The sequence below is a fragment of the Crotalus tigris genome, unplaced genomic scaffold (assembly GCF_016545835.1).
Source record: "Crotalus tigris isolate CLP2741 ecotype Arizona unplaced genomic scaffold, ASM1654583v1 scf7180000017733.2605024, whole genome shotgun sequence".
Taxonomy (NCBI): domain Eukaryota; kingdom Metazoa; phylum Chordata; class Lepidosauria; order Squamata; family Viperidae; genus Crotalus; species Crotalus tigris.
The window spans coordinates 1,023,242-1,049,141 of record NW_024096600.1 but is presented as its reverse complement, the minus strand read 5'-3'; the positions used below and the strand labels follow the sequence as shown (position 1 = coordinate 1,049,141).

The 25,900-nt window shown below is 45.6% G+C and overlaps 3 protein-coding genes and 1 long non-coding RNA gene across 5 annotated transcripts in view; 1 reads left to right on the top strand and 3 right to left on the bottom strand.

Annotated features, from left to right (window-relative positions):
• Positions 1–25,900, bottom strand: part of HOXD3 (homeobox D3) — a 94,686-nt gene that overhangs the window by 51,396 nt on the left and 17,390 nt on the right. The window contains exon 1 of one of the 2 annotated variants that reach the window (XM_039339325.1): positions 4,353–4,490. The exons of the other annotated variant lie outside the window; for it this stretch is intronic. The gene's annotated coding sequence lies outside the window, so the exon portion shown is untranslated. Of the gene's footprint in view, positions 1–4,352; positions 4,491–25,900 lie in introns of those variants that run through there. 2 annotated transcript variants of the gene reach the window in all.
• On the top strand, positions 4,602–6,362 carry LOC120306318. Its single transcript, XR_005556236.1, has 2 exons — positions 4,602–4,764; positions 5,716–6,362. It is a non-coding gene; the product is annotated as an uncharacterized LOC120306318 (long non-coding RNA).
• On the bottom strand, positions 10,849–14,553 carry HOXD8 (homeobox D8). The gene is made up of 2 exons (XM_039339334.1): positions 12,534–14,553; positions 10,849–11,802 (listed from the first exon to the last, which is right to left on the bottom strand). The coding sequence occupies exons 1-2, from the start codon at positions 13,114–13,116 to the stop codon at positions 11,507–11,509; spliced, it is 879 nt and encodes a 292-aa protein (XP_039195268.1). The 5' UTR covers positions 13,117–14,553; the 3' UTR covers positions 10,849–11,506.
• Positions 18,193–24,469, bottom strand: HOXD9 (homeobox D9). The gene is made up of 2 exons (XM_039339332.1): positions 20,735–24,469; positions 18,193–20,308 (listed from the first exon to the last, which is right to left on the bottom strand). Exons 1-2 carry the CDS (start codon positions 21,555–21,557, stop codon positions 20,076–20,078), a joined length of 1,056 nt encoding a protein of 351 aa, XP_039195266.1. The 5' UTR covers positions 21,558–24,469; the 3' UTR covers positions 18,193–20,075.

The window sequence follows — 25,900 nt, the reverse complement described above, 5'->3', positions numbered from 1 at the left end:
CCTACAATAAGCCTTTCTGGTCCCCTTGTATCTATTATTGGCACCAGTTTGATACTTGTTCCCATTTCATTCTCACAAATGTTCCTAAACCCAGTGTAAACCCTTGTCTAGTTTCAAGGTGGGGCTGTAACGATACACTTGCCTGCTCCCCCTACAATACTATAAAAAAAGAGAACCATTGGTTCCCCATAATTAACAGAGCTAGCCGAGTTTGCTGAGAATTGTGGTTCAACAGCAGCTAGAGGGCTACAGATTCCCCACCCCTGCTGGGCAATCTCTGCAAAGGACTGCAGACTGTTGTACATAGTATGTTTAGGTGTGTGTCATGTATGTGTTTCACTTTGAGAGTGGGCAACTAAATTTCATTTTTGATGTGTGCTGCCTTTGTGCCCACAGTAAAAAAAAATGACAATAAAGGTTATCTTATCTTATCTAGAAGGTCTGTATCTTGAATGCCTGGACTCAATTTCCTGGACTCCACAATTTCCTGGACTCCACTAGAAAGTGTTGAAATGTGGTGGGCATAACATTATGACAGATTATTATTTAGCCCCTTACAACCTCCGGACTCATTTTGGGAGATTTTTTTTTTTTTTTTGTTAATTTGCTTCTTAGATCGTCTTGGCCATTCAGGAAACTAACCTTGCCTTGAACAGTTGACTTCATACATTGTGCTAAGCTTTCACCAGGTGTTTGGCTTTGTGCGAGTTGCGTGCAAACAAAGCCATAATGATCAAGACGTCTAAACCAGGGTTTATGGTTTATGGTGATTTGGGAACCAGACGGCAATGTTCCCTCAAACAGCAGTTAAAGCAAACTTCATCTAAGAGCAAGGTGTGAAACTACCCAAAAATGTGCAACACAACAGACAACTGAGAAGCAACAAAGTGCTTCCCAGGGAAGGAAAGTACCAGCATTAGGTACAAAGAATTGAGCCCAGTGCCTGATTGCTTCTCCTCAAAACCATCCTGTTTTTCCCTTCAATTCTGTCCCCCAAGTTAGGAACACAAATGAACGTCCTCCAATTCACATTTGTTTTATTGTGGGTAGTTTGCCCCCTCGTGCTGCTTCCTCCTTAGAAGATAATGGAAAGGGGAAAAAATACCCCCTTCTCTCCTATCCCAATTACTGTAAGTACCAATTTGAATATAACTCCTAGTTAGGCAAGAACCAGTTTCCACAATGCAAAGTGTTGCAAAGTGTTCTCTTATTATCTCTGGGTGGGTGTATTTTTTCCATCTTGTACCCCATCGACCAAATGAAGCGTTTATGGCCACTCCTCCTCCCCCCCTTCACTTCCTGTTTTTTAGCTCTAACACTCGCGCTATAGCTGCATTCAGTGCCGCAATGCAGTAGAGCTGTAAATACCTTTAACAGCTGCCTGCCAACCAAGGAGTGAAATACTGTCTTTGTTCCGAATCTCTCCCCCCCCCCACCATCCCAGCTCCAGGATCTCATAAAACAGCCCACCAGAAATACATTTCTTTCAGAAATCACACAAACACAAAGCAATTCAATAAGAAGGCATAGAATGAATGTGTGTGTGTGTGAACACACACACACACACACACACACACACTGGTGTTGCAGACCTACGATTAATATACACACAACTAGTGGTTTAAGTGTTATTTTCGCCCTCCTTGCTTCACATACAAAACATCTGCAACCATGTGATCGTCAAGAATGGGTGGTTTTATGCCATACAAATTCCCTTTACACAAATTCTTGATATGGTTCTTCTCCCCATTTTTCATATTTTAATTTTAGGCAGATGATGAAGCCATTCTTTTATTATTATTATTTTTGCTTGATTAGCAAGGCTTCATTTTGTTAATACACTAAGGTTATGAATTTTCTTTGAAACATGAAGAGAGCTTGATAGCACTGGACTCTAACAGATACATTTATATAATTTTAGACACTTTTTAATGAAATTTAAAACCAGAAGGAGTCTGATAGCATTTTTTCCAACTAACAAATACCATATAAGCTTTTGTGAAGACCATATAAGCTTTTGTGTGGAAGCAAGCCACATTTGCTAACTGCTTTTAAAAAAAAAAAGGGGGGGGGGAGATTAGCCTGAAATGGAATTTCTTCCACTGGAGAGACATGTCCAGAAGCAGGAATTTGATCCAGAGTCTTTTGAACTTAGCCTATTAATTAGTTCATATTATGTATTCCAATATATTTCATCCCCTAAATTTAGATAAGAATTTCTTTTATCTAAGTACTAATCATAATTGGGTTATGGATTCAGACAGATTTCCAGCTGAACAACTCCACTGCAAAAGGGATGTGAACAATACGATTTCAGGAATTAAATCCTAAATACCTGTGGCTAAGGTATGTATTGTGTCATCAAGGCAGCTACACTAAACTCAATTCTAATGGCTGGAGTTATGGGGGAGGAGAAATGTTGCATAGCAAAAGAAAAAGTGGGCGGACTTCTCCAATAGCAGATGAATATTATTGTTTGTAGTGCTTTGCCAATCTCAGATATAAATGGGAGCCATTAAGATATACAGTAATCCTACAGTCACCTTGTTTGTAATGATGTTTTATTCTTCCATCTGGAATGGTTGCTAATATTTAGAAAGTGGTGTTCTATAAAAGCAATTAAAAATATGGGTCCAACTGAATAGACATTCCCTTTTAATAATTCAAGAGGAGGACAAAATGAAGCACTTTATATTTTTCAGCATAAACCAAAACACATTAAAGAGAGGATTATTCCTATCTCTCTAGTTGGTTATTGAACCATTAAACATTTTATACTACGGTTTTTGTATATAGAACTAAAGCTCTGAAACAAAATTGATTTAGAAGTAATATAATTCTAGCTATTACATCATACACATTTGTTTTTCAATCAGATAATAAACAACAGACTTTGGGGAAACTGTATTAATTTTATTTATGAATATATAAAAAGCAAAACATTTTTCCTTATCTAGGCAGTAATGCAGAATCTACCATACACTGCAAAAAAAAATATTTAAAAAGTAAAAGTAAAAAGTAAAAACAATATTATTGGGCAAATACAATATATTGTCTGCAATATTTATATTTATTTAGCAACAAGCCTTACTGAAATAATTTACTTATACATATCAGGGATATAGCTGGAAAAAAAATCATTCTGCCTTTATAAAAATGAACACAATAGATCCTCAGATCATCCCAATACATGCATATACACACCCACCCACAGTACATTCAGTTAGGCATAGGCTGTGCAACACATGAATGTCTGAATTCTAAATGTATGTACTCCATTTCTAGATAACTATAACGAACGTCATTTGTACCTGTGCCATTTTCCTCACTGCACTGTACCACTGAAATCAATTTAGATTTTAAATGCAAATCAGATGTGCAGCGTTATATGCTATAGAACAGTTTAACTGCTCTGCTTAAAATACACGCCTTCTTCAAGCGAGCAGACGAACAAAAAAAAACAAAAAAACAAAAACAAGATTCAATTTTTAAAAATGGCCAGGAATCCCAGCATGTTTGGAGAGAATCTTATTAACACCCCCCCCCCAGCCCACCCTCGCTCTCCAACAGCCACCAGAAATATAACGCCAACCTGGGCTGTCGTTTTCTGCCGTGCGAGAGAAGGAAGGGTCGAGCTGTGGAGACATCTCGGCGCGGCTAGTCCGATCGAAAAAGAGACGGTGGGATTCCTGCACCTAATCTGCCCGAGGACCTCTCTGGCTGGCGCATGAAGCGCAATCACCCTGCAGCAAACCTGGGTGCAAGCAGCACCTCAGCTTTGCCCCTTCTTAGGGACCCGGATGAGACAGGGAGGGAGGGAGGGAGGGAGGGAAGGAGAGCCACCTGTTGCTCATTAGACGCTGGAATTTTACGATTAGTAGACCAAACATTAAGGGGGGAGTGTTCTAAAATAGTGAAAAGGGGGTGTGGAAGAGAGGAAGCCGCAGAGGAGGGAATACAGTGAGGGGTTTTGTTTTGCTGGTTCTTTGCGGGTTTGCTGCTATGTCTTTCCTTTCGAGCTTCTCCGAGGCTCGGCGCACTTCACAAAGCCGCCCAAGCCCCGTGGCAGAGAGGCGCGGGTGGGTCTGAAGGGCAGGGTAGCCTCCGTAGGTAGGCAGGTGGGACAAAAGGCGACGGAGCAGCCCCTCGCCTCTCCCTTTCTTCCCCTCTGGGAGTACCCTACTATTACCACTAATACGGGGCGAACGGTGGGCGCTTCTTCTCTCGGGCTCCCCCCCCCACTCCACTTTCTTTTATGACTTCTGGAAGTGGCGTCTCCAGCGCCGAAGAGAAAGGGAAAGGGAAGTCCCCGCGGGGAGAGTCTGAAGTGAAAAATGAAAGGACTTCCTTACCCGATCGCTGCCACGGCAGAGCGGCCAGGAATCCGGGCGCGTCCCAGTAATCCATTGCGAGGCGCCCTCGGTCGGAAGCCGCGTCCAGTTATAACCTGAAGAGCGCCAGGCGCCAGGGAAGCAGGCAGGCAGGCAGGCAGGTAGGTAGGTAGGGCGTGAAGGAAAGGGAGCTTTGTGGCCAGGGCTAAACAAGCTGCCCTGCTGGCTAGGCTCGCCTCCCCCCCCCCCCGCCGCCGCCGTTCCCCGCCCACCCGTCTTGCCCGCACTCCGCGCCTCGTATGGGGTGGAAAAGGCGAGGAGAGCGGACTGCTGGGGGGGGAGCTTTGGGGGACGCCGGCTTGCAAAAGCCTCCCTGGCTCGGTCGGATCGCCGAGCCTAGCCAGCCGGAATGCGCCACACATCGGAGACAAAGGTTGGAAAAAGAGGGGACGAGGCGCCGGGAAAGGAGAATGCAGGGGTGAAATTCGCCAGGGAAATCAAGCAGGGGGGGAGAGGGGAGGGGGAAGAGGGCCCGGAGAGCCAGCAGCGCTCGCACATGACCAGGCGCAGCCAATGACGTGCCCAAGTCGGTCGTAAAAGGTCTATTACCGAGCTGTAAATTTTCTTCAAACAAAAAGGAATTTACTGCAATTCCTTGCGGATTTTTTTTTTTAGTAGCTCAGGCCGCTACAGCTGCCCCCACCCCCAGTAGAATACGTTTTCCTCTCTCTCTCCCTCCCTCCCTCTCTCTCTCTCTCTCCCTCTCCCCCCTGCTCCCGCCATTGCGCCGTCCTGTTCCCAGCTTCACTAGAACCCCGTCCAAGGCCTGAGCGAGCGTCTGCTGAGTGGGCCTGAATTACGCAGTTAGAAAGAGGGAGGGAAGCGAGAGGGAGGCCTGTAGAGCCAAGCCTGCAGAGGCGTCTCCTTCGACGCTGAGTCTTCTCATCCAGGCCCAGCGGGAAGCGGCGCGATCCCTGGCTTGTCTGCGAGGCGAGGCGGTATTTCTGTCTCCTTAGCGCGGGGCAGAAAGACCAGCCGCCCTCCCTCCCTGGCTAATCGGCTCTAGCAGGCCTATCAAGGGAGAAACCCGGCCCACTCCGTTCTAACCCTTTCTTGTCCCGTTTTCCAAAAGTGGGAGATCCTTCACATCAAAACGCGGGCATCTATCTATCTATCTATCTATCTATCTATCTATCTATCTATCTATCTATCTATCTATCTATCTATCTATCTATCTATCTCAATTTGGAGTACAGTATTGGAAATTGTTGTTCAGGGAGGAGCAGTGGCCCCGGTTGAGGGGCTACTTCTAGTGGTGCCTAAACAACTGGTGGTGTGGGGGACACAAATAAAAAATACCAGGCTCTCATGACTATCTTTCTAGTTGCAGAAAACGGCTTTCTCCAACTTTTCCAGGCCTTACAGATAGGCCTTGTGGGGATCCAGTAGCCTTGCAGCATGGAGAAGCGTGGAACTCTAAGGAATGAAGAATGCACCAAGAATTGCCAAAAAAAAAAAAAAAAAAAAGACAGAAAAGGGAAACTACTGACTTTCCAAATCTCAGCTAAACCTGAATATATGACTGGTCACAGTGACTTGTTCCTCTAGCCATTCAAGATGCCTCATCTTTTTTTAATCGCCATTGCCTAAATCTTGCTGTATTGGGTACTGTTTACGTACAGTGGAGTAAAATGAATCTTTTAGCAATTGTTGACTGCAGTTATTGACAGGTTGGTATATGATTCTTTTCGAAAAGAAAAAAAAAAACTCCTAAAAGCAAAATCTTAATTGGTTGTTGGAAATAACTATTTTATGTGGATATAAAGTAGGACTGAAATTGAAAAGACTTTCTTCTAAGGAAGATATTAAGGCTGGAGATGGAAGCTAAGGAAATCATTATTTTCACTGTCCTAGATCCAGAAAAGCAAACAAGTGAAATCTGCTGTAGTAAATGTTTTTGCCTCTTGTTGTAAATCCATTAATGCTTTCTCTCTGTGTGTAGTTGTATGAAATAAACATTTATGGCTCATATTATGGAATTGGTTCATGAAGGGGACTGTAGAAAGCAAATGGCCATCCTGGCAGGTTCATGCCCACTTGGGTTTTACCCCCAAATCAGTAACACAAATAGATTCAGTTTCAGTGTTTAAAATGCAGATATGTCACCTTGAAGGACTATATAATCTCTGCTTCCAAAATGGCTGCTGCCTTCAAAGAAAGGACACAAAGGGCAGTGTTGCTTTTGATTCCAATATTTAGACTTGCCCAGAAGAGGAAGCCTACTTTTGGGGTGATTTTACTGAATGCTATAGAAAATAACACTTTACGTTTACCAAAAGAACAGCAAAGAATAGGACTTTCCTCATTCAAAAGCACCCTAGTTTAATTTTGAACTAGCTTTGCATAAAAGTGAGGCATCCTCTTTGTTCAATTTGGAAAAATGGGTATCTCCTTCAGTTAAGATGCTGTCCATTGTATGAAATCTCCAAAATCCAACAGCAGACAAAGACACACCGGTCCCACCCACACCATTGATTCTATAAACCTTGAAACAATCCTGCATGCATGCATATATTCACTTGGAAGGAAGTTCCACCTAACCTTTCAAAACTTAACTTCCAAGTCAGCTGTACTTGTACAAAGCCTGCATTGCAACCTTCAGCTAAGTCTTGCTGTTCTCCAGCAAGAGATATTTCATCTCTATTTTATTATTTTTTTTAAAAAAAAAGATTTAATATAGACACCCATTCCAGTGGACTCTGGACGGCTTACAAAATACAATACTAAATTAGAACAATTAAAAATATTAGCTACAGATCCTTCATTGTTTAATATGTATATTTAGACAAAATGGACTCTCCTTTGCCAGGTTTTTGGGGCTATTTTCCTAGACTTAACCTGTATAAGTTAAGGGGAGAATGACCAGCAAGGCGGTTTTTGCCGCATTTATGCAAATTCCTGCACCAAACCGTCTGCTTTGCAGTTTTTGCCGCAGACCCTTCACGTGGATGAGCTCCCAGCCTGCTAGTGTATGCTGGAAATATAGGGTGGGGGTGTGTTTCAGGCAGGGAGGGGGCCCTTTGGAACCAAGGAAGAGCCTAGCTAGGCTAATGGTTCAGCAGAAAGTCCATAGAGCAAAGAACTCTGTGTGTGTGCAACGTTCATTGGAGCCCAAACTAGGTTTCTTAAAAGAAAAGGGAATTATATGGTTGAGAAAAGAGCTTCTATACACAAGGTAAGAAAAAACAGTGGCAGAAATGGTGTTGGGGATGGTACACAAGGCTGGGTGACCCTCAGTTTCTAAGTTTTCAAAGTGTAGCATATTGCAAAGGTTCTCTGCTTGCCTTTTAGCATTCTGGAGGACTTCTGGCCTTTGGGGTAGAGAGGAAGGAAGGAAAGAGGAGAAGAGGATGAAGAGAGGTGGCAATTTTTTTAAAAATAACTTAGCAGTGGAACAAGAACAAGATTCCTATGGGCTAGCTAGTGAGTTCGTGCTTTCAAGTAAGATGTAACCCTGATTCATTGTATGGAATGCTGCTCTCTATGTACGGAGATCAGTTGTAAACCTACCTCCTTCAACTTCTGGTTTCTAGATAAAGTGGATGACACCCATATTCCCCACTGCCAGCTGGGGATCATAGGTGCAGGAATTCCAAAGACAGGGCTGTGAATTGCTGGGGGAAGCGCTATTCTAAACAATTATCTTGGAGCTGTGAAATGAAAGCCCGTTCTGAGGATTAGCCTTCTGAACCACAATCAACCAGGGGCTTCTTAATGGAGAAAAGCTCTTTGTTTAGCTTAGCTGCATCTTTAAGGCAGAAGAGCATCCTGTTTAAAATTGTCAGGAGAATATACTAATGGTTCGTTCCTTGGGTGATGTGGAAAAAACGGTTACTCATTAAAGGCTATAAATGTTAGTTTGGACCGCATCATCATACAATTTCACTGAAATAAATGGAGCTAGAATAAGAATTGTCATAGATACGAAAAGGTGCCCTTTCTTTTTTTCCCCGTGTATTGTGGGGAGGGTGGATCCCCCCACGGGTGAGTGACAAGAATTATACCAGAGAAAATAATGTAAAAAATAAAAGAGTTGTGTACAAGTTTACAAATCAGAAAAAAACAGGGTAGCAGGCCAATCCCTATCAGTAATTCTATTGTAATTTATAAATTTTGGGGAGTTATTTGTAAAAAAAAAAACAATAAAGGCGAGATGCAAAAAAATAAAAATAAAAATGTAATAAATGCATACAAGCAAATTCATTCTATTTCCTAAACAGAGGAGGGAGAGGAAATAAATTCCCCAGAGAGAGGTTTAGACAAATTCTAAAGGAATCTATGAACTTTCTATTTATTGTCTACAAATGGGGAATGCACCCTCCAGCATAGAGGAAAGTTTGCTGAAGGTGCTTAAAAAGGCTTCTCTCTCTATGAAATCTGGGACTGCTACAGACCCCTGAGCCTAATTGTTACTAACTGCAGTTTGCCCCTTACTTATATGGCAACAGCAGGGTAGTTAAGTGCCTGAGCTGCAGAATCTTGTTGCTGTCTTTAACATAAATCGCCTTCAAATCTTGACCCAGTTATTCCAGAAGCCTTCAGATGGTTTAAGGCAAGCTAGTCTCTCCCTTTCACACTGCAATACAAGAATCCCACCATATTGATCCCTCTAACAAGACTGCTGTAAGGCTTTCAGAGAGATATGTAGGAATGTCCTTGCTGTTGCTAGGACCGCCTCCTCAATGTTCCTTTGTTTCTGATTCCGCAACCAGGCTTCTGAACATCTCCATATCTTCCTAGATATAGACCAGCATGCTTGGGCTGCTATTTACAGGAAGGAAAGAAAGAAGATGCTGCGCCAATCGATCCAAATGAAAGTACCACTCCCAAAATGGAAGACAATCCCAGCAAATCGTCTAGTAGCCAGAATGGCTGAGAACAGCAAATATTTTTTTAAAAAATAGGGGATAACTGATTTTGGAAATATCCAGGTTAAAGATAACCCCAGCAGATCTCCTTGTACTCAGAATGACTATGAAAAGCAAGTGTTTATAAATAGGGAAAAACTGATTTTGGATGTATGAAAATTGAATAAAATCATGTTTCTAATGAAGCTTCTATTTCATCCTGAACTGTAAAAAAAAAAAAAACCATGTGCCTGCTGGTCTGATAGATTGTATGTGGATAATACATGGAATGGGTAACTAGATTGGCCTTTTCAGATAGCAAAATCCAGTATTTTGTCTTCAAGAAGATCCAGTCAGAACTTGTGATGGTGGCAATATGTGAGCACAAACTAGCCCACCTCATTTTAGTCAAGCATATTAATAAAAGCAGCCCAGTCTATGGTTCAGCGGGTCATGCAAATGCAGACCCTTGTGTTTGTTCATTTAGTAAACCATGGCTACATTAACTAACCTTGAATAAGCCTGTGCTAAATGTTACAAGGACTCCTTTACTGGTAAGAAAGAGAAATTGAAAGAAGTGTGTGTTTAAATTTATATACCCCCATTCATTCTCAACAATATGTGAGAATATATAATATTCATTCTCAACAATATATATGAGAATATACAATGATCATTCTCAACAATATGTGAGAATATATAATATTCATTCTCAACAATATATATGAGAATATACAATATTCATTCTCAACAATATATATGAGAATATACAATATTCATTCTCAACAATATATATGAGAATATACAATATTCATTCTCAAAATATATATGAGAATATACAACGATCATCCTCAACATCGGACTCATGCAGAAGCAACATTAGGTGTCCAAAGTTGCTTTTTCACGAGGGAACTGGACTTTCTTTTTTCTTTGAAGAACCTTCTTCAGCTCTTTTTCCAAGAGAAAAAAAAAAACTCCAGTTGCCTCGCGAAAAAGCATCTTTGGGACAACCGGGACCTGGATGGCTGAGAGTCTCCATAAACATTAGGTGTAAAGAACGGTCTCGGCAGCCACGTTTTTGGTTTGTTGGCCTTCGCTCTCTCCCAAATCAGAAGGAGCCGGCGCTTGCTTTGAAATCCCATGAAAATCAACGGGAAGCAGACCTCCGCGCTCGCGTGTCAGGCTGCAATCTAGGAGGCTTGGCGCTTACAGTGGGACTCCGCGGCCTGCTTGGGCAGAAGCCGTGGCGGCCTTAATCCGTGTGCCTTCAACTGAGCACTAATCTAGCTGTTCTTTCCAGCCGTGCACGGCGAAACGCGTTTACCTGAAGCAGGGCCGTGTGAAACCAAACGGGCCTGCATTCCTCGCGAAACTTGCGGGTAGAGAAGGGAAGGAAGGGACTTCGATTTCCCGTCGCAGGCGCTGGGCTCACGGCTCGGTTTCGCGAGGCAGGCTCAGCTTTCTCAGAGAGGAGGGCAACGGGACGCTGGAAGGGGGGTCCCCGGAACAAAGCGGTTTCGAGGTGCCTTGGGAAAACCGGGGCCCAAATGCCTCCGCGGCTTGTCCGCTTGCCTTCTACGGTAGACGAAGACACGAAGGAAGAAGCCGGGTCATAAATAACACGTCGGATTTTTTATTATTATTATTATTATTTTGATTATCGATAATGAGAAAAAAAATCAGTGTTTAATTAAAATATTTTCTTACGTCCCTCATCGGTCCACAAATTATTTCCTCTCTTAATTAAGTTAATTTAGGAGAAAGAAAGGGGGGGGATTGAACCATTTTAAGCGAGCTAAAGAAGTGCACTTAGCTGGTTTGATTCTTAAAGGAATAGGAGAGGCCGGACGTTTCCGCCCTTGGGGGAAAAAAAGAAATCCTTAGTAAAAAATCTGCAGGTAAAAAAACTACTAGCTTTTTTAGTATCAAAGTCCAAGGAGGTGGAAGGAAGGAAGGAAGGAAGGAAGGAAGGAAGGAAGGAAGGAAGGAAGGAAGGACAATAACAAATGTAGAAAGTGCAGCAGTTGCCATATGGGAATCAGCTAAGGCGCCCAGTGCAGTAACAAAAGCCTAACTCTCATCTAGCCCAGAAATGTCAGAAGGTAGTTTCAAAGAAAACAAAAGGTGCCTTGAGAGTTGTCCAATCATGGTGGAGGTGGCAGAGATCAAGACAAGCGCCCCCGGCCTGTCCATCCATCCGTTGATGCCCCGAAGTCTTTGGCCCAGGTTCCCAGCAGCAGGAGGAAGAAGAGGAGGAGGAAGAAGATGTTAATTTGCTGGGGCCGAGGCTTGTCCTTCCAGGTCTCTGTCGGCTTCCCTTTTGATCTCTCCTTCCTTCCCCTCTTGCTGAGTGGCAGGGAACTTGTCCTTGTTGTTCTCTTTTTTCCATTTCATCCTCCGGTTCTGGAACCAGATCTTGACCTGCCGCTCGGTCAGTCCTAGCGCGTGGGAGACCTCGATCCTCCTCTTCCTGGTCAAGTAGGGGTTAAACAGGAACTCCTTTTCCAGCTCCAAAGTTTGGAAACGGCTGTAGGTTTGCCTCCCTCTCCGCCTCCCGGGAGCTGCTGTTGGAAACAAAAACCACAGCAGTTTCTTTACAAAAGGAAAAAAAAAAAAGAAAAAAAATAAACCAGGAAACAAAACAACCAAAAGCAAAAGCTTGGCTCGCAGCCCCGGCGCTTTTAGCTTTCCTGTCCCAGAGAGTAAAGTATGTTGAACAAATTATTTTCCAGTGCCCAAAGCATGAGCTCTGGCTGTTTATTCAAACCTCTTCCTCAGTTACAACTTACAGAGTGAATTAACTTGCTATAAATCCAAGTTCTCTTGAGTGTACCGTACGTGATCCAAACGCAGTTTTAACACTCAGAATAAAAGCTGAAATATTATCTGGTTTGTTCTGGTTTCTTTCAAAATATCGGTTTTTAATGCCACAATTCAAATAATTTGTGGTTTGGCCGTTTTAAGAAATCCTTATATTGTCAGAAACAATTGTACGGAGTGTGTTGTTAACAAGGAATTATCGCTATCACAACAGTATAATGTCACTGTTAAAGGAAAATGAACGAAAGAAAAAAGGGATTGACGGAATAACTGGCAGCTTAATTTAAGAGGGGAAGAAAAGAGAGAGAGAGAAGTAGAAAGAAAGCAAAAAGAGAGGAGACAAAGGAGAGAGAGAAAAAAAGAAAAGAAAAGAAAGAAAGAAAGAAAGAAAGAAAGAAAGAAAAAGAAAGAAAGAAAGAAAGAGAAAGGAAAGGAAAGGGAAAGGAAGAATAAAGGCAATCAGTTTGGATCCAACCTTGTGGTCTCATCCAAGGAAACACTGGAGAAGGAGACGAGCCCTGATTTAAGGGCCTTGATTCCTCGCCAATATTAGCACAGGACGATTTACAGTCGGGATACTGAAGCAGCTCGGCCTCTTGGTGTGTCGTAAAAATCGTCGGTCGCTGTAAGTTATCGTATCCGTAAAACTTGGTCGGCTCGGCTGAACAAGGCAGGCCGGAGCAGGGGGCTTGCAAAGGAGGCGGGGGAGGCTGGTAAGCCGAGGGGCTCCCCCCGGCCAGGTGCTGCGGTTGCTGCGAGTGGGGAGGAGGAGGAGGAGGAGGAGGAAGAGGAGCCTGGGGAGAAGGGTGGAAGTACTCCGCGCCGCTGACGGCCGGGCCGGGCCCGGGAGCCGGCGGCGCAGGGGGGTAGCCCGAAGCGGCGGCCGCGGCTGCAGCGGCTGCAGCGCTGTTCCCGTAGAGCAGGGCGGCGGCGGCGGCGGCGGCGGCGGCGGCGGGCGCAAAGTGATAGTCGTAGTAAGCGGGATTGATGGGCGGCTCGCCCCCTCCTGCCGCCGCCTTGTACTTGGAGTACAGCGGATTGACAAAGTAGGAGCTCATCGGAGGGCGGGGGGCGAGCGGAGGCGCCGCCAGCCGCAGCAGCAGCAGCAGCAGCAGCAAGTCCAGGAGAGGAGCAGCAGCGGCAGCAGCGCCCGCCGCCGCCACCACCAGCGAGGCCTGCGCAGCCGCCGCCCGGATAACCCAGCTGCTCGGCCAGGCTGCTCCGGCGGCTCTGCCTGCCTTTGCGGACGCACTGGCGTCGTGGAGCAGAGCCGGGCCGTAGTCGCTGGCCGACTGACCTGCCTCACTGCTTTTACTATTTCCTATTAGGCACACACCAGCCCTGTCGCCGCCACACACTCACTCACAGGGGCCAGAGTTCAGGGCAAGGCAGGAGAGCGGCTTGGCTTGGCGCGCTCAACCTCCGGAGGCCAAAACGAAGTCCCGAACTAAGGAGGGAGAGGGGAGGGGGGGGGAATCCGAGCCCGTCTGCCCTACTTCCTAAAGTTGCCCCCTCGATGCCCCTGGCAAGCAGCCTCTACTCTCTGCGCCCCCCCCCCGCCGCCCCGCCGCCCGCTGGTAAGCGCCGGGTTCTCTGCTGCGACGCCCGAGCGCAAAAAGCGCGAGCGGAGAGAGAGAGAGCGATCAAGGGCAGATAACGCAGAGCGCTCGAGGGGCTGGAGGGGAAGGCAGAGCGTCCGAGGATCTCCGGCGGGGGAGGAGAGCGGAGAAGGCCCTTTGGACTTCTAGGGAGGCAGCCTTCCGGACCGGCTAGGGGAGCCTAGTGCCGGGGGAGAAACGGGTCGTGCCGCGCTGCCGTTGCGATCTAGGCTAAGGATGTAGCCGCTCAGCATTGAAACCGTGTCTTCAAGAAGCCGCGTCTCTGAACATGTGCAAAGCGGTGGCCAGCCTGCATAGGGAAGGGGGCTTCTGCTTTCGGAGCAAAGGGCCTTGCCGAGCCTCCAACAAAACAAAACAAAACAAAGGCCAAAGCGTCGCCGGTTAGAGGAGGCGGGTGCAGTTCCCCGGCCGGCGGTCTTGCGCAAGCGGGGTCCCCAAAGGCACCCAAAGGGACCCGGGCGACAGCGAGGGCCCGGGGGAGGGACTTACGATATCCCGCGACCGCTGTCGTCGAGGTCACATTAGTCGCCCTTTAAATGAATGTATTTGCTCGGCCGGGCCTGCGTATCTCGGCTGCTAGGGGAGCGCGGGTCGGAGGAGGAAGGCCGGAGGGGGAGCGCGCAGCAAAGCCAAGCCGGCCGAGCGGGGGAGGAGAGGAGAGTGAGGGCGGCGGATGCGGCGGGTAGGCCGCGGGCAAATGAGATGCCCATTTCCCCTTGACGCAGCGCTGCGGCTCCCGGGTGCATTGGCCCTTAATGGCAATCATGCCCATGAATACGCTTTCCGCAATTTGCCCTCGCAGGGCGTCGTTAGCCCAGCCGAGCAAGCGAACGGCATCCCGGAAGGGGCGCGCTGCGGAGGTGGGGGAAGTTCCCCGGGAGAGGGAGAGAGAGAGAGAGAGAGAGAGAGGGAGGGGGAGAGAGAGAGAGAGAGAGAGAGGGAGAGGGGGGGGGCGAAGTCCGGGAACAGCCGAACCCCGCCGTCCCGCACGGCCCATACCTTCCTTTGGAAAGCGGAGGCGAGGACTGGGGGGGGGGCGGGGGCTGTCTTCGGCCCAAGCGTGTTTCTGGAGCCCGGGCGTTGCTCTCGAGGCTGACCGAGGGTCTTCGGAGGAACGTCCCGGCAGGCGCGCAGGCGGGGAGTTGGTGTGACTCGGGCGAGAGAGAGAGAAAGATCGGAGAAGTCTTTCTAAGCCCTCCTGCCGAGCCGAGCCTCCTTCAACCGTAAGGCCCGGCAACTCCCCAGCTCTGGCCCGGTGGAAAAGGTGTGGTGCCCAGGCAAGGAAACAGAACCTGCAGAGGGCATTTCTTTTAGTGCCTTCCTGGCCAGAGAATCAAAATCCTGGATTGGGAAGGCTGGCAGACAGCAGTGAGTTTAAGAGGCGTTTTGCCCCAACACTTCACCCTGCACACTGAGCAAGCCATAAAGTCCAAGTCCCAGCCCAGCAGGGTCTTTAAAAAGAGCTCCATCATCTTGAAAGGCTCTATCATGTATGTCTTCTTTGGGGTTGGGGGGTGGGAAGTGGGAGAAGATCTGAGCTATGTTAACACATGAATGCTGTTTCTCTGGATTAGCAGTTGTCATGGGCTGTGCCTTCAGATAAATTGTCTCTTTTTAAGGTATGTAACGGTGTCTGTGTTTTTATTCTGAACTCTCTTACAGCAAGAGTATTACATGCTAGCCACAATATTGGCAACATAGCGGGACAGATTTTGGAATTTTTTTTTTTCCCATTCTCTCACACAAGAGGCTTAAAGAAGGCCTTATTTGTCTTCCAGTCACCCTGTGTATTTCCAGGAATGAAAGAAGTCAAGCTGGGCTCTGTTGCTTCACAGACACATTTGAGCCGTGCTCTTAGCAGCAGACAGGAGTGGTTTGCCATTTGGCTTTTTCTGGGACTCCCCAACCTACCCCTGCTGGGTCTTTGCTTGAGCTTTCCTGATGGTGTTCCTTCCAAGTTGTGTCCCTGCTTAATCCAAGTGCTGCCATCTGCTGAGAGCTTTAACTGAATATTATAGCTGCTGCATTTGAAAGCAGAATGGAAGAACAAAAGATTACAAAAATTGACACCAGGTTTTGCTCTCTCTCTCTCTCTCTCTCTCTCTCTCTCTCTCTCTCTCTCTCTCTCTCTCTCTCCCTCTCTCTCCCTCCCTCCCTCTCTTTCACACATGACTAACTGGGTGCCATGGTTTTTGCTTACCATTATAAATTTAATATGCAAGCCACTCTAAGTTTCCTCTGGGATTGAGGCACTGGTACAAGTTTAATTAATAAAATGTCCCCAAGGGCACCTTGAAACCCCTTGGGTGGCAAAGCTTCTGCAAGCTCTGTTTTGTTTCCATAAAATCCACATTAACCTCTTGATAAAAATAAAAATCAACAATGTACACATTTCTATAGGTCACACTTAACTTCCTGACTTGTGCTTTAAATACAAAACGATGGCCTGGAAATTCATATTTTTCATGTGCACATATGCAATCTTTAATCATTAACTTTCATTGATATAAGTATTTTAGAAATACTGAATTGCTTATTTTACACCATAATTAATTAAAACATACTAAAGAACAGTCATGTTCACTTATGCTGATGAAAAAAATAAAATAAAATCCATGTATTTTCTTCTTTTCTGTTTATTTCCAAACAGAGGGTATACATATTTTTAAACAATTATTCTGTTGGACAAAGCCGGGGAATTATAAGAGAATAGAGCGATATCGCCCTCTAGTGGCAAAAAATAATAATAATCTAAACTGGCTTTCCGAATAAAATCCCATCAGTTTTTTTCTACAAAGATTAGGAAGTTAATTCTACTGTCTTTTAATCTCCATTAATAAGAAAAAAAAACATCTGTGCTAATTTTCCTTGTATGAATATTATTGATCTAATCCAAAATTTAGAGCAAAGTGTGCATTTATTACAAAATTACCAATCAATTTTATAATCAGTATTGTAAGATAAAGTATTATTGCATATGCCTTGCTTGGCAATTTTAGAGATTGCAAAATAGTTAACTGTGAATTTCAGTGTTGTCCTCTATTAGCAAGCATATAAGGTATTTCATTATTAGGTCTTTTTCTTAACCAAATGTTTTATTTAAGAGGGAAATATAATTTAAAGACACTACGAAGTCTGAGCTAATTTAATGTGGTGTGAATTTTTTCACATTTATTTTTGTTTTCATATTATAGGCTTTCCCTTTTGAACTTGATTTTTAACTTAAAATCCTGACTGCAACCTTCATTTCCCTGTCTGTGCGTGATGTTATGGTAACAATCCTTCCCTTCCACATCATGCTAAAAATGGTCTTTCAAGCACATGTAAGAACAGGCCACTTGGAAGGGATTTAAGATGCCCATATTTCCAACCAGAACCCATCAGACTAGCTAGTAACATTCTGAAATCAATACACATGGACTTGGATTAACCCTGGGAAGTTTAAATTCAGCTCAGCTCAACCCCGAAGGCTGATAGCTTTTTTTCTTGCTCTAAATTGCTATGTCTGGTAAGTCTGAGAGAGGTCTAATTTTGTCACGTCTCTTAACTTGCTTTTAGCCCCTTCCCAATCTGTTTTAAAAAACGATTTCTGCTTTTCTCAACTGATCCTCCAATGGCAATCCCAACCCAAGAATTGTCCCAACTTTTCCAGGGTTGGCGTCTTAACAGTTGATGTTTATGGTCCAACTTTTTAAGACCTCATTTTGTTAGCGTTTGTGTTTTTGCCCTTTCCAAAATACCCCACAAACATCAAAATAATGGTGGTCTCAAAAGTACCATCCCATATCGTAAACTCATTAGGTCCAGACGTCTGCTCTTTTCAATGGTTTTATTATACCCTGGCTCTTCCTGTTTTCAAAAAGAACGATAGGCAGAGAGTTGGCGGATGAATAGAGCAGCAATCCAGCACTTTTTTCTCCGGCCTTTATCCTTCAGGCTGCTGGGCAGGGAGCAGGGGAAAGGGAAGTAGGATACCATCTCCAGATCTAAGAAGCCTCAAAGTCCCTGAGGCAATTTCTCTGTGTTTAAATATTTGTTCAGATACCTTAAAAGGCTGTATTTCTAGATTCTTAAACTTGGCATAGAGCTTATGCCCGTTTTGTCTATTTATTATCTATCTATCTATCTATCTATCTATCTATCTATCTATCTATCTATCTATCTATTATCTAAATCTGATTTCCTGAAATCAATAGGACTTCACAGTCAGTTGGCGGATTTTAGCAAACTTTTTAAAAACACAGGCATGTAAATATAGTTAGAACAAGTTACTTGGGTAAATATTTGATTGACGTGAACCCAGGATTAAATAGACATTAAGTATTATTGGCACAACTGACCAGGTAAAGGAGAGATTTATCATTTTTTTCTGGCCTATGTTTATTTTTAAAAAAGAGAGAAAAAGTTCCAGGAGATACCATTTGGAGGTACAGAATAATTGTAACTTGATTTCTGCTCTTATTTTGATCGACAAATAAAGATTTGTTAATCTCACCACCTCATAAAAAGAAATAGTTCCAAAAACTTTTGTACTTTTTTATTTTCTGAACAAGTAATATGTTTGTAGGATGCCATCAAGAATAATACTGTTGTTCCCTAGGTTGGTAGCCAGTTGGGAGTGGAAGAAGATCCTTCAGTCACTGAAAAGATTTTTGAAGAATGGAGTCACTGTATTTTAGATTAAGCGTGATCTGGTAGAAACCGTGGATTTGCAGACAGTTTTGGAGACAGAAATGGGCAAGCTGTGACCTCATAGCAAGCAGCCAAAGGCACTTATGTCACACTGAGATCTGTCTTCCCATTTGCTTTCCCTTCAAAAGCTGAAGATTTTGTTTTCATGAGCCCAAATTTTATTCCAGAACCTAGGAGATATGCAAGCAAATAAACAAACAAACAAAAAACAGGGAACAAGAAGCAAATAATAATAGAAGATAACGAATTGGAGGTTTTTTAATCACAAGATATCAGGATCTGAAGATCAAAATTGAAAGATTATGGCATAAACCAGCCATAGTTGTCCCAGTGGTTATCAGCATACCAGGTGCCATATCCAAAAATCTTGGATGACACTTAGAAAATATGTGCATTGACAACATACCCATCTATCAATTGTAAAAGGCCACATTGCTTTGAGTCACATATATACTATGCCAATATATTATGACATCTTAGGTTAACACCAACACCAACTACAGAACTGGCAGTTGTGCTTCACATTGTTGTGAACAGATAATAATAATTCATTCTTAAATAGAATCACAAATAAAACAAAAATACAGACTGTGAACCAAAGTGTTTTAGGCCTACAAACATTAATAAAGTTTCAAGTACCACTCTTAATACACTGCATTGAAGAAAGGAAGCTGTGCTTAAATAATAATATATTAATAATAATATTGGCACTCTGGATGCCATACCAAAACATCTTGGATGGCATTTAGAAAACTTCTCAGTGACAAAATTTCCATCTGTCAACTATAAAAGGCCACTGCTTGGATCCACAAATATACTATACGGATTATGATTACAATATGACATCCTAGGTTGGGAAGAACGCCATGAGAATGAAGGCCAATCTCATAACTGGCAACTATGATTTCACTTTTTTTAAAACATCTGGGTATGTAACCATAATAATAATAATCCCCCTTAATTTTAGAAAAAAAAAACTACTCTGCTTAGAATTGCCTATATTCTTAGAGACTGCCTTAATAAGTCTTAATAATTTTTAGGTTCTTGGTTAAGACTTGAATTATTAAATTTCCACCAGTCCTAGACTGTGAATCTAACTGTGGGTTAGCCATACATAATAATCCCCATTCTCATCCTTCTTTCTGACGTGAGTCTTGGAAAACTAAGTATGCAGAACCCAGAGAGATGGGGGAACAGTCAAACTGTCTTTGAGGAAGTGCAGGCTTTGCGTGCTAATGCATTAAAACAGCTTGCTTTAAAATTCAGGATTATCGTGAAACTCCTTAACTTTGCTATAACTCTGGGCAAGACACTGGAAAGGGGGGGGGGGTGAGGTTTTCTAAGTCACTTTTGCAAAGCACTTCAAACAATAAACTCCCCCCAAATAATATGCACTCACTATATATCAAAACCAAGTGAAAGGTGGGAGAAAAAACAGCTTTTCAAGAAAGTCTTCTCTGCCCCAGAATGCTTTCCCGCTCATCCCTTTTCATTCTAAAGTATCAAGGGTCACATATCTTTCATTTTTAAAAAATCCTCTGATCTAAAGTTTGAATTAATGCACCTGGGGAAAAAACTTTAAGAATAATTAATTGCTGCAATTCTCTGTACACATGTGCATTTGTGTGTACGTGTGTATCTGGGTGTGTATCATAAAAAAATGCTACCATATTTTCACAGAAATACACCCATAGTGTTAGTCCCCTTTATTCTCTTTTTCCTTTATTCGTTTTTTTCATTTTCATTCTTCGGTTCTGAAACCAGATTTTAACCTGTCTCTCTGTGAGGTTTAAAATCCTAGCAACTTCATAGCGGCGTTCTCGGGTGAGGTACATATTAAAGAGGAATTCCTTTTCCAGTTCCAGAGTTTGGAATTTTGTGTAAGGACAACGCTTTTTCCTGGTGGAGCGAGCATGAATCCAGTTTGCAGCGGGGTTATCTGAAAAGGAGGGAAAGAGGAGAGGGGAAGAAAATAAAGGAGGGGAGGATTGGGTGAGGGGAGAAGGGCAGCCATGGGGGGGGGTGGAAATGAGAGGAAGGTTGTTAAATTAATTTCAGAAGGATCCCTGTGCTTTTCACAACTAAGGAGAGATTATCATAAAAGCCTGGAAAAGCCCAGTCTGTTGGCCTGACCGAGTGAGGTCTTCTTGATGACAGAAGTAGTTATGGGGTTCCCTTTTTATGGGTGCCTGTTGGTGCTTTGCTGGGATAGAAGTCTAGACGTTTTTATAGGTTAGTAAAACTATCCCTTTTGCACACTGGAGCCTTACAGGTTGTGGCAATAAATCAGGTTGTGTGTGGTTTCCTTCCTTCCTTCCTTCCTTCCTTCCTTCCTATCCCAATTTTCTCCTTTTTTAAAACTTACTTGGGCCGAGCTGCTGCTCCTGTTTTTCCTCCTTCAGGTCGCTGAGCGGGCTGGGGTTACGGCTGCCTCCAGAGGCTGGCTTGGCCGGGCTGAGGCTGGCGTTGCTGCCGGTGGCGGCGAGGGCGGGTGGACCCAGCCCGGCAGCCGCCGCCGCCTCCTGTTCGCCGGCTGCTGCCAGAAAGGAGCCGCAGGCGTAGTCGGGCCCACGGGAACGGCCGGCGGGCGAGGAGCTCTCGGTCCGTGGGGCCGGAGAAGCGGACGCGGAGGCAGGGGGGCCGCTGACGGTAGAAGCGAAGGCTCGGGGGTCAAGCGAAGCGGAGGTGGTGGCAGCGGCGGGCTCCGGCTTGCCGATCCCGTAGAGGTGTCCAGCGACGGAGTCTCGGTCGGAGACGGCGGCGTGGCTGCCGCGAAAGGCAGCGTAGGGGTCGAGCCAGGAACGGACGTACCTGGCCCCCTCGCCCGGCCCTCCAAGGGGTGGCGGGGCCACGTACGGAGGGTAGATGCCCGGCAGCGGGGTGGAGGGCTGAGCCGGAGGAGAGCGGGCGGGCACGGCGGGCCAGGAGGAGAAGACGGGCGGCTTGGGCGTAAAGCTGCACGGGGCAAACTCCGACCCTTCGGTTACCGCACCTGAGGGGGGCAGGCGCGGGGCGGCGAGGGGGTGACCCCCTGGTAGGAACCGGCCGGGGCCGCCGCCCGCGGGGCCACCGCCCGCTCTTCCGCCGTACGCTTCCTCGGTGTCAGGGCCTAGGAGCGAGTCCACGTAGTAGTTACCGAGGGTGCCGCCCGACGACATGTTGGGGAGATTCCCTCCGTGGCACGGCATGGGGCGGAGGGGGGGAGGGAGAGAAGTTGAGGGAAAAAAATAAAAAAGGTTAACACTGTAAACTGGAGATTTTTTCGCCCGGTCCGGGAAGCAACCCTGGGATTTTTGCAACCTTCTCCGCCTCAAACTATTGGTCCCTCCGCCCACGTGATCATATTTACCAATACTCGAAGTAAATCAATCCGCTCCATTGGCGTTCGGAAAACGTTTGCTGGTGTGATTAAAAAAAAATTATATATATCTATATATATATCTCCTTCCCCCGCCCCAACTCATCTGCAACACATGAAGAGCACCCCCCCTCAAACTGCACTTGAGAAAACGAAGGCCAGCCGCGGCCCTGACATTGTGCGCCGGGGAGGGGGAATGGGGGGGGGAGAGAAGGGGAAAGAGAACGAGAGAAGAGGAGCCGAATCCTTCCACGGCCCTCCTGCCTCAGCCAGACGCCCGGAGGGCGTGGCCCTCCCGCAGAGGAGCCAAGCGCAAGTTGGCGGACTATTTCTTCGCCTTCTCGGTCCGGATTTCGCCATTCGTTCCCGCGCATACCCAACGAGTGGAAAGCGCTGACCGAGCTGAGCTCGTCCCTCTCGCTGGCAGAAGCCCCTGAAAGACAGCGAGGAGGAGGAGGAGGGAAGGCTGGGCAGAGGTTGGGGAGGGGGTGTCGAGAGAAGGGGAGACGCCGGGGAGCGCAGGAGAGGCTCCCAGCGCGATCCCGGCCCTCCCAGAAAGCAAACGCCGAGAGCGAGCAGCTCGTGCAACTGCGCAGTGCGGGGCTCGTTTGCCGGAGCGAGACTCGGGATCGCTTCCCAAACCGAGCAACAGACAAGAAGCGCCGCTGCGCAGAAGAGCCCGAGTGAAAAGGAGCCTTGAACGAGTGGAAAAGACGGGGGGGGGGCTAGAGAGAGAGAGAGAGGGGGGAGAAGGCAGGGTTGCCCCTTGTCTTGTTTGAAAACAGGTGGAAGTCGAGCCCTTCTCTCTCCGCGATGATTTTATGCTTTTCAATAAATTTTTTATGAGATGCATTTGATTACAGATTAATGCGTTCCGTCGTCTAGTAAAACGGACTGGTGGCACGGAGCCTCGCTCTCTCTCTCCGTCTCTCCCTCACTCCTTTCTTCCTCTCTCTCTCTCTCTCTCGTTCTCTCTCTCCCTCTCTCCCTGTCTCCACTTTCCGCTTTCAGGGCTAACATCAAGCTGAATGCCAGCCCTTCCCAGAGGTCTGAACTGCAAGGACTTCAAAGAAGCGGCAGTATAACTTCCAGGAGTTGGGGAAGAGAATAAAAACGAATGAGTGCACCTAGTGAATGGAGCGGCCTCGGCCTTGCTACGCCCCAGCCCGCTGGAAGACGGCAGTCGAAAAGAGGGGTGGGGTGGGATGGGATGGCGGCGCCCCGCCAACTTCCAGGAAGAAATGCTTTTTTTTACTAGTTGGGAGCCCCCGGCCATCTCTAGTCGCTCCCCCCCCCACCATCCAATTAAATCGAGGACTTTCACCCGTATTTTACTGCCTTTATTACGGACTGGTGGAGGCCAAGTTTCCGGCTGTAGGTTTTAGCACTAGACTAGAGGAACAATGGTCTCGCCCGTCTTTCAGTAATTCAACTCCTTTTTCATCTCTCTCGCTCTTTTTTTTTGCAAGCGCGCCCGCGCGCGGCTTTTTTCTTTTTCAGAAAGGCTAGACCTGGGTTTGCTTGAATGAGGGACGAGATCCGTGCTAATCCAGTGTCTTGCGTCAATTAAACAAGCCGGACGCTGCTGTCCCGCACGTTTGCCTCCCGAAAGGCGGAGAAAGGCGAGGTGGAGCATTTTCCTTGTACGGTACATAGGCCTCTCCTTTCGGAGATTTGCTAGAAGCCGGCGTGTTTACAGCCCTATTCCTTTTAATTTCAAACGTCAAAGCCCTCTATTATGGTGAAGGCACACGTTTATAGGTGGATGCCCTTGCCTGCGTGCCTATGTGTCTATGCACAAGCACGCACAACCAGCCAGTCACGCGTAAGGCTGAGAAACGTACCTATCCTAATTGGTGTAACAATGTGGAAACCATTGGCCTCGGCTGGCGCAGAATTTATGTACAGAATAAAACGGGCTTGGAGACGCTGCCGAAGGAGGCAACGTCTGGGTGTTTCTTGAAAACACCTTTTCCCTCTTCACCCCTCAAAGTATAATTACAAATCCAAATTATGTTATGGGCAGCAAGGTGTCCGGATACCAAACTGACAGACATTTCAGCCAGTAATGTATAAGGGGAAGAAAACATGCTCGAGCCACCAGATCGAAAGGTATGAGTTTAGAAACGTGTGAGGTACATCAGCATATAAACAAAGAAAAACTCATGGGTAACTCGTGGGCAAAGTCTTCGCAATACATCCCTGGAAGTTAGTAATGCTCAGACCATTTCCTAAGGAAATTTCCCTTCGCCAGATCGAGAATTCTTCTCAAAAAACCACCTTCGCGGACTAAAAGCAGCGGAGGAAGCCAGAACAGAGAACCAAACGGATGCTTTGAGCTTCCTTTTTCCGATGCACTCGGGTATCCTTAGGAAAGCAATACAGCATTTTCGTAAGGACAGAGACAAGGTCCCGGCTTAGAACGCAAGGTGGGTCAATGGGGCGCCTGCTTTTTGAAGCTGAACACGGATCCAAGCATTTGGACTTCTGTGGAGTCCTTGGTTTTCTCTCAGCTTGCTTGTTTTCTTGCAGACAGACATTACTTTGCAATGAAACGCCTGCAAGAAAACAACCATGCTCAGACAGTAGCAAGGACCCCAGAGTTCACCCCTGAGCTACAAATATTCTCTTCCATTGGTACCATTTGGACTTCATTTAAGAGTCACGTTCGTTTGCAAACTCCCACTGAACGCCCCCAGCTTTCTCTCTCGACCTCCTTTTCCTCCTTCCTTCCTTCCTTCCTTCCTTCCTTCCTTCCTTCCTTCCTTCCTTCCTTCCTTCCTTCCTCCCTCCCTCCCTCCCTCCCTCCAGCCTCCTTTCACAAAAGATAAAGTGACTGCTGGTAATATTTATTTTGCAGGAATGTGGGATGCAAAAAGTCCCAAGCTCCATTATCTTGACATTTGGTGCAAGAGGGATCAAAACGGCTAGGATTGCAGGGAAACTGAAACAGATTTGCACCGATCCATGCCCACATGAATCCCGCGCACCCATTGCAACTTTTTGAAAGTGGAGAGGAAAGGGCTACAATGTTCAGATAGACAGACAAAATTATTCCTCTGATTTACAGAAGGCGACTGAATAACACTCATTGCAGGTTCCTCTGCAGAGTTAAACACACACACATACACACACATTTAAAGAAAATAAAGCACAATGTGTGGGAAGTTTCACTTACGTTTCCCTTGCCTGCTAGATTGCCCATGGCCAATATGTACAAAACATCCTGTTTATCCTGCTCCAGAGATTGCCTTACTTTGGTTTGAGGTTTCTGCTTTGCTTGTTTTTAAAGCCACTGACCATGTAATCGTGGAAAGGAGGCTTGTGTCGGCCTTAAGTCAAAGATTTTGTCAACCCTGAAAGCTTCCTGGCTACATTGCAACCAGCGCTTAGCCATTGCATTTGCTCTTACACTTAACGGTCCATAAAAAAGAAGGAGAAAGAGGAGGAGGAAAAACAAAATGGGAACTAGTCAACGGCAAGCAGCTTCCCTTTCCTGCATGTCTGTCTTTTTCCAGGCCCGCAGGAAGGGATTCAGCCAACTCTTGGCTGCTCAGATTTTCTGAAAAGATGAATGGAACTCAGTAACTTTACATAATTTATTGCATTATACATGCAAACAAGACATGCACAAAAAGGAGACATATTGCTTGTAAAGACCACGATTCCACATATGCACCACAAGGAGAGAGAGAAGGATATATCCATAGCTGTGGATGAAAGAGACTTTGACATGAAGCACAAATCTAACACATGGGAGGATGGAGATGGAGATTTTACATCGTCAAATGTGCTCGTTTGTCCTTTCTTTTGCTTCCCAAACCCGGGAAGCACATTTATTAATTTATTTTATTCAATTATTGTTAAACTGTTGTCTATATTCCAAATGTTATGGCCCATGTAGTAACCCCCACATAAATACCCCTTGTTTAGTTAAAAGCATAAAAAAATACATTGTCCGAACAGTCAACAGCTCTAATAAGTTAAGACCAAGTTATAAGGATCAATCAGAATTTACCCTGCATTACGATGAAGGAAAACAAACTGTACTTGTAAAACCAAGAGAGGGAGAGAGAGAGATAGAGATCATAGGAACATACATGGACATTTGCATCACTAAAAATAATAACAAAAGGTCACATTCTATCAGAAATTTTAAAAATGGAACACGAA